At 32.7% G+C, this 8,704-nt stretch overlaps 1 protein-coding gene across 1 annotated transcript; it reads right to left on the minus strand.

Annotated features, from left to right (window-relative positions):
* Nucleotides 1–547: 547 nt before the first annotated feature.
* On the minus strand, nucleotides 548–2,931 carry LOC120073644 (transcription factor bHLH101-like). The gene is made up of 3 exons (XM_039026449.1): nucleotides 2,587–2,931; nucleotides 1,324–1,680; nucleotides 548–616 (listed from the first exon to the last, which is right to left on the minus strand). The coding sequence occupies exons 1-3, from the start codon at nucleotides 2,929–2,931 to the stop codon at nucleotides 548–550; spliced, it is 771 nt and encodes a 256-aa protein (XP_038882377.1).
* Nucleotides 2,932–8,704: the final 5,773 nt, after the last annotated feature.

Raw genomic sequence — 8,704 nt, forward strand, 5'->3', positions numbered from 1 at the left:
AAAATCAATCATAACATTTTATTATGGCATAAGAAGTTTTTATACCAACATCATGCAATCATCAATCAAGTACTTGTAGCATTTTTTATAGCACTAGAAAAATATTATGGAAAGTTACAGATTTTTAATTACAACGTTTCAAAATGTTATCGTATATACTATTGATATATATAGATATCTATGGTAGCGGCATAAACATAAATCTAATTATTAATAAGATCTCTTATTTTCTTAATAATAGTGTCACAAATTCATGTATTTGGTCAATTATATGTCCATATTTAACAAATCCCATACAATAACTCGAAGAAAAAACATACAAATATTACAAATCCACATTTTTTTAATGTTAAGTTATAACATATTTTAAATAGGAACTAAACTATTTTAACTTGCAATGAGAAATTTAAAAAAAAAATATATAGCTCAAAAAATGAGAAAACTTCTAATCTTATTATCCATTTTTAAATAGTTCTAAAAATCCATATAAAAATGGGACCTTTGAAACATATTCTAAACTCATCCGTATAACAATATATCCATCTTCTCATTTTTCTCTCTTGAGCTCTTTATTCAATATCTCTTGTAGCACTCTTGAAGAAGTATTAGCGTTCACCTAAATCCAAAAACAAAAAGAAATTAAATGGTGCATATTCGCTAATTAAGGGTTAAAAATTAATTAAAACAACCAAGTAAAACTTCACTTTGAAATTAACTGAATTTTTACATGTATCCAGGAAAACTCCTTGAGAAGTTTTTTTTTTTTTTTTTGTCCTAATGTTTAGGGTAAGTTTAAGGTTAAATTACAAGTTGATTATTTTTGGGTTCGTATTTAGAGGCAGTTGTAAATATAACAGTTGAATCTAAAATATCAGTAGATATAACACAATGCAAGAGAATTTGTAGATATTGCAAAATTTAGATTTTCAATAACTGACTATATCGGTAGTAGGAGTCTATCAGCGATAGAATCTATCACTAATAGGAGCCTATAAGTGATAGAGTCTAATCATTCAAGACCCGTTTGGTAACCATTTCATTTTTTATTTTTGGTTTTCGAAAAATTAAGCTTATTTCCTACCCTATTCTTACAAATATTTGCATCTTTCTTAAGTACAATGGTTAAATTCTTAGCCAAATTCTAAAAAAAAAAAAAAACCAAAGTTTTAAAACCTACTTATTTTAGTTTTCAAATTTTGGCTTTATTTTTTAAACAATTGGTATGTAGATAACAAAGGAAATAGTGTCTATAGATTTAATTTTCAAAAACAGAAAACTAAAAATAAAATAGTTACCAAAGAGGGTATGAACGGTTAAACTTACCTGAAGGAGCAAGGTGAAGAAGAACCTCCCATCAAAAGATTGAAAGGAAGATGCAGTCAAGAGAAGAAGCCCATCCTCCTCTAGAGAGAGGAGAATTTGTGAAAATGGAAGTTGTTTGAGGGTTTCTTTTGAGGCTATTTGAAGAAGTGCTTCAGTTTCACTTAGCAAATTCAAAGCACACAATGAACTCATCCATGGTACCTTATTGTTTTTCCTTTTTTGCTTTTCTTCAAGAGTAGTGGAATTAACCTTTGTGACAAGGCCTTGCTTCCTTCTCCTTAACCCCTCCACTTGCTGTTGAAGCTCTGGAATGTACTTCAATGCCTTTGATATTGTGCTTGGATTACTCATTCTTTTCTGCCATAACCATTAGGTCTAAAAATTTATGGTAGTGTTTAGATCGACTTTCGTAACAACATATAGTTTTTAGTAATAAATAAAAATCACTTTTGAAATAATCAAATTGATATAAATTCATTTTCAAAGCCCGCGTTTGGTAACAATTTGTATAAATATATGTTTGTTTCTCTTGATTATACTATTATAGATTTCAACTTTTTTATTTTTTAAAGAAAAACTTGAATTCCTTGTAAAATTCTAAAAATAAAAACTATCTTTTTTAGTTTGCAAAATTTGATTTGAGCTTTTAAAAACATTAGCAGGAAGTGGATAACAAAATAAAGAATTATCATGGATTACTCCTCCAATTGTCAATAATTGGTTTGGAAATTAAACCTCATAATTTTGTGAGTTTATCTAACAAAATGTAGGTTAAAATTCATTTTTGGTCATTTAACTTTCTTGTACTTAGATTTAAACCTCCAATTGTAGGTTGAAATTAAACCTCCAATTGTCAATATATAAAAGTAACCACTTAGATTTTGCACTTTGATTTATAACGGTTTAGTTCTTGTACTTTCTAAATTATAATAATTTAGTCTTGCTTTATAAATTAAAAAGACCAAGTCATCACATGATGAAAATTAACAATTAAGCTTATGGTAAGACTTTTTATGATTCAACTAATTAAATCAGTACTTTATTAAAATTTAGAATCTAAATAGTTATAAATTTTGAAGCGTTGAGATTAAATTATTAGAAATTTAGAAGTATAGAGACTAAATCGTTACTAACTAAAAGTTCATGGATTAAATTGTTAATTCAAATGATTTTGAACCTAAAATTAAATTATGGAAAATATTAATTAAAATGGTTAATTTCACACATCCATATTTGATGGATATATGATGAAGCAAAACCTACCATTGGATTTGTAGCAGGAAGCAAACAACGGAGAGAGTAATAGAGAGAGTTGATCTTCCTTCGACGGTCACGCTCGCTAGCATTGTGTTTAAGTTTCTTAGCAATGGCAGTGAGATCGTGGTTGACATTACCAGTACATCCACCGCCACGATGACCACCATCGCCGGCTGATGGGGGAGAACAGGCTTCTAGCTTAACATGTTGAGATGACTGCGGTGACGAGAACTGAATAAATGGCTCCAATCCGTCACCACTGCCGCCGTCTGTCCACTGGTTGCTGATCAGAGCATTCTCTGAAAGCCACCCACCGTGAGTTGTAAACGATGAAGGGATTGTGGCTAACATAGCTACCTTGAAAGTGGAAAGATTGGAAAAGAGACTTTATTTGGCTGTCTTTTGGGATTTTCTTAAGTTGCTGCAAACTTTGGGCAGCTAATACCAATATTTATAGAATGTGTAAAAATCTATTTGGTAAAAATGATGGTTAGGCAATATATATATATTTTGAGTAGCAATAAACTGTAACATCAACATTAATTTAATTTAAATGGAAATTTTTTCTTCAAGACACGTGAACTGTCTAGAATTTTTCAAATAATAAATTTGGATCAATGAAACAAAATGTCAAAGTTGACTTCTATATAAGTCGCTTGGTATACAATAAAAAATATCGACAAAAAAGTCAAATTAATATAATATCCTCAATTATTTGTTGACATTACATATCTTATCTTTAAATTTAGTTGGCAAGTTCAAATTTTGGGAAGTGGAAAATGACTATACAGGCCAAAGGAAATAAATTTGGAATAATGGGTAGGATATTCTTTCATTCTTCCTTGAATATTACATCACAAATAATTTCGTGGATTTAAGCCAATCCAATCATTATATTATGTTCATGTTAGTTGAATATATGTTATTACTGCAACGATCGATTTGAATTACAATTCGAGTAATTAAGAGTGCAAGTCGGTTAACACGACATAAGTAGTAAATGTTTGTCAGCTCTATGCGGCTAGTAATATTTGTAGGGGCACCATGAATAATAGTGGCAGATCCTGTGGCTATAAGAAATTGAAACTGAATGAGTAATAGTAAGCTAGCACTCGTTGAGGGTTCTCAAAACCAAATAAAATGTATGAAAGATGGCAATAGGACCGAGTCGAATCACAAAAGAGCACATGTTTAACTTCTCTAAAGAAAATTAGTCTATGCAACCAGATACTAAAGTTCGAGAAAGTTAGTTGGTAAGAGAGAGCGTGATAATAAGAGACCTCATTGATTAAGAGACTGTTAGGCTATTCATGGATTTGTTCATTGACTTATCCTAAGAATTTAGTTATCTAATTTACAGCCCAATTGACCGATCTGAACACGAGACAAACTCCCCAAATTCAATTAATTAGACATAGACACTCCAGTTAATTCTAAATTAACCAACAACTAGGGTATGATAACTTTCCATGCTCGTAAATTAGCCGCGTTAAATCAAGGGATTGGTTATGATGACTAATTAAACATGCCATGTTAAATTTTATCGTTTTTCTAATCCTAAGATTTGTTATGTCAAACAAGATGACCTTGAAAATGCCAAAGATTCGATCATAACGATAAACCCATCATGCATCCTTGAAACTCTGGTTACTAGATTTATCTCCCTAATTTGCTTCTTTAATCCCTAAAGAACTTATCATGCAAACTATGGGATTATGGAAAAATCCACAAAAACATACATATGAGCCAATCTTAGTGCTATTAATTCAATAAATCATGATAATTGGGAATCATGATATCAAGTAAATCAACAAACATACAACATTAACCGAGGAGTCGATTCAATTGAAAAATTGCATGCTCATAAAATTCAAATCAAGAATGAAAGAACACTTGCTTTCGAAGATATATTATCAATTTAATCACAATCCTCACACCATTACGATTGGAATACAACCAACTTCTGAATAGGAAAGTATCAACAAGGATCGACATGAGTTCAATTGGATACAATGAAAAGGGTAAAAAGTAATGCAAACTATCACAAATTGAGCTATAAAACCTTAGAGGGGACTTAAATTCTAATACTCTAAAATTGTAGAGAAAACGAAGCTTATGTAAAAGTTTGGCTTCAAAGCGTCGTGATGCTATAAAAAATTTGTCAGAAATACTCAAATCCACACGTATCCACTTTCCGTCGGAACTCGTAGCGTCGAGATGCTATGGGCAACGTCTTGACGCGACCTCCTTGGGATTGCAGGCTTGGTGCTTCCTTCAGATGTTCTTTTCGGCTTTAACTTCCTTTAAACTTAGATATAATTGGCGTTTTGCCTTTAAATTGTGTGAATCCTATAAAACAACATGATAAGCACGTAAAAACACAAAAATGAGTATTGAACTAGCTATAATTTTGGCCTTGGATAGCACTTTTTGTGTGCTATCATTGCCCTAACAATGGAGGACCTCACAGGACCTGTCATAGACACCAAGTATCATTCCAGGGAAACTTCTAGTTAGTCCACTACCTCTTCTTAAAGAATTTGAAGGTAGTAAATCTACTGCTAGACTTGAGCCCTTTGTAGAAAAGTCTGAAAATCTTTCGATTAGTAAATTTCACGTGAGTATTGAAGAAACAAGAGGTGGTAATGTTGATCAAATATTTGATAATGTTTCTAATATTGAGATTATTGTTAAACCTCATGTCTCTTTTGATGTTGTTGTTTATAGTATTGCTCTACTGAAAATGTTGCCTCAACTTAAATTGTTGTTGAATCTGTTGTTCCAAGTGAAAATAATGAAAATCTAATTTTCGTGAATGTTGTCTATAGCTCTCGAAAAGAGCTATTTATATGTCTTTAATCTAGCTTGCTTGTTATGTATAATGTGTTTAAATGTCTAGGAATATGAGCAAAGCATGCATTTCGGAGTGTTATGTGTTGTCTAGGGTTGATTTGGATCTATCAGAAGTGAAATTGACGACCCAAGGCTTCAGAGGATGTGAAAAGATGAAAATACCCTTGAGGCTGGCGGAGTGGCGCCATGCACGGCTGTAATGACCCAACCTTTCGAGTACTCAAAATAAGGGCCCTTACGACATAATGCACATTCCCATTCAAACATTTTAACCGTCATAACACAAATAAAATGAAAACATAAATAACTATTATTAACTGAAATATTAATTTAATAATTAAACCAATAACCAAAACATTTAGTTGGGATCCTAGATAAAATGTTTACAAAGAAAATGATCGAAACCAAATCAGTGAAAAACATGTCATCCAACAATGTGCTCAAATGAAAAGAACAACCATGAAAAAAGAACATGTGCAGAAGCGTTTTCTAATGTCTCCATATGGCTTTATCACGAGTCCCATCTGTCCCTCGCCAGTCCATTTCTATCATTGTCTGAAAGAAAAACATAAAAGAGGAAAAGATGTGTATAACAATACACAATAAGTGACCTGCTACTGGATCCTTTAGATTACCTATTAGCTAGTTTATCTAGGTATCGGTGTACAACCTTCTCAATTCTGTCATAGTGGTCCCAAAGGGCCACCTATAAGTCATAAATGTGATCTTGAAGAAACACGCATCAGTCATAATGTGTAACCTGAAGGTACACAAATCAGTCGTAGACATGAACCCAAAGAAACATGCATCAGTCATAACGTGTAACCCAAAGGTACAGAAATCAGTCGTAAACATGAACACAAAGGAACATGCATCAGTCATAGTGTGTAGCTTGAAGGTACATGAATCAGTCATAAATGTGCACATATACAGTCAAAAGTGTACACTTGCCCAAATAAGAAAAGCTAACAAGAACCCTATAACTTAACATGCATCAGTTTTCACATAACTCATGTGTTGTGTTTTATAGTTGTTTATCTTAATGGTAAAATTTTTAGTATATCCTCAGTCAACAGTACATTCATCATGGTTGAAACAGTCCAATCCAATCAATCGATGCCATTAAATCACGTGTTCAATCAGTCATAAATTATCTATCCAAACAGTCTAGAATAAATAGTCAAATCAATCTTAATAGTCGCAAGAAATAGTCCAAATAATCTTAAGTAAACAACCCAATTGGTAGGGACTACTGGTTGGAAGGCGAACAAGTAGGAAGTCACTTACATCAAATTGCAAGTCCAAATATTGTTCTCCAAGCAAACAATCGGTAACCAACTAAAGAATGCGAATAGAACCTACAACACAACACCCAATTTTTTAACCAATCCAAAAGAGCCCAAATTTCATTGATTAATTCCAACCACTCTAGATAAGTTACTCGAAGTGAAACATGATCAACAACTACTCCCATAATTTCATAAAATCTCCACTAAAACATATTTTAAATTCCAATGGATAACATCTAATTTCCTTCCAAAAAAACTCCAAATTCCAACCTTGGAAATAAAACCCAGAAGATTTTAGGCCAAGAATTTGATGGACATTCAAGAATTTCAATAAAATCCCCCATTTATAAGTAAAACCCCAAAACACAGCCCAAATAACCGTCAAAAGGTCCAACACCTTGAATGCTGATAAAAAATCACCAAAATTATCACTCTTCAACGTTGTTGGACAACGTCTTAAAAATCTCCCAAAACTTCAATCCAAAACTGAAATGCAGTGGTTAACAACAATTGGACAAAAAATTAATGGGGGGGGGGGTGTTCACAACATTCATTCGGGAGAGGGGGGAAAGAATTTTCTTTTTTTATTATTATTTTATTTTTTTACTTCGAAACTTATATATATATATAATTTTTTTTAATCTTTTTCCTTTTCCCTTTTTTCTTCCTAAACCAAATCCAAAAAATTCCAAATTTTAATAAAATTCTATCTGAAATTATTTTAAATCTTCCATCTACAAAATAAATTGAATTATCTTAAAAATAATCAATCTCCATTTGCAAGCCAAATTAAATCCTAATTAATTCAAGGTAAGCAAATTGAATTTTACTTAGCCAAATACTTAAATCTAAAATTTCTATTTATCCAAATAGTCAGAAATAAAATAGTACTTAATCACATAATAAAAGTCAGAGTGTTATATTCTTCCCCCTTAAGAAACTTTCGTCCTCGAAAGTTTTAATCTTGAAAAAGCTCGAGATATTGTGACCTCATCTCGTTCTCTCGTTCCCATGTTGCTTCCTCGAACGGATGATTCCACAAAAGAACCTTTACCAATAATATGTCTTTGTTGCGCAAAACTTGACTTCCTTGGCCAGGATTTGAATAGGCTTCTCTTCGTAACTCAGATTCTCACACAATTATAGAGGCTCATAATCCACAATATGAGACAAATTCGTACATCCCGAACATGGAAACATGAAAAATGTTGTGAACTATAGAAAGAGACGATGGCAAGACCAGTCTATTAGCTACAGGACCGGTCTATTCCAGGATCTCAAATGGCCCAATGAATCGAGGGCTCAACTTACCTTTCCTGCCAAACCTCAATACTCAATTCATAGGTGCCACTTTAAAAAATACTTTATCACATACCTTAAACTCCAAATCTTTATGCCTAATATTAGCGTAACTCTTCTGCCTACTTTGAGCTGTCAACATTCGGGCTCTAATTTTTTGTATCGCCTTATTGGTGGTCTACAGTAATTTCGCGCCCAATAATTTCTGTTGACCAACCTCGTCCAAATAAACAAGAGACCTGCAGCTCCTCCCATACAAGGCCTCAAACGGCGCCATGCCAATGGTAGCCTAGTAACTTTTATTATAAGTGAACTCCATCAAGTGCAAGTGGGAATCCCAACTCCCTGAAAACTTCAGCGCACATGCACGTAATATAACCTCCAATGTTTCATTCAAACACTCAGTTTAACTATCAATCTGTGGGTAAAAAGTCATTTTGAAATCCAAACGAGTACCCAATGCAGTCTGAAGGCTCTTCAAAAAGTTGGATATAAAACAAGGGTCCCTATCAAACACGATGGACATCGACACTCCGTGCAATCTCACTTCATCTTTCATATACAATTATGCCCACCTATTCATGAAATATGTAGACTTACCTTGAATAAAAATCAAGGTGTTACAATGAAATTGTGTGCTACCCCAAAAGGCAAAATACACAATCAGGTGAGAGTGTTGCGAC

This window comes from Benincasa hispida, chromosome 3, assembly GCF_009727055.1.
Source record: "Benincasa hispida cultivar B227 chromosome 3, ASM972705v1, whole genome shotgun sequence".
Taxonomy (NCBI): domain Eukaryota; kingdom Viridiplantae; phylum Streptophyta; class Magnoliopsida; order Cucurbitales; family Cucurbitaceae; genus Benincasa; species Benincasa hispida.

Coding starts and splice junctions, on each gene's coding strand:
- LOC120073644 (XM_039026449.1), bottom strand. CDS start 2,931: ATGTTAGCCACAATCCCTTCATCGTTTACAACTCACGGTGGGTGGCTT. Junction 1,681..2,586: donor TTCCTGCTACAAATCCAATG/GTAGGTTTTGCT, acceptor TGGTTATGGCAG/AAAAGAATGAGTAATCCAAG. Junction 617..1,323: donor TCTTCACCTTGCTCCTTCAG/GTAAGTTTAACC, acceptor TTTTGGATTTAG/GTGAACGCTAATACTTCTTC.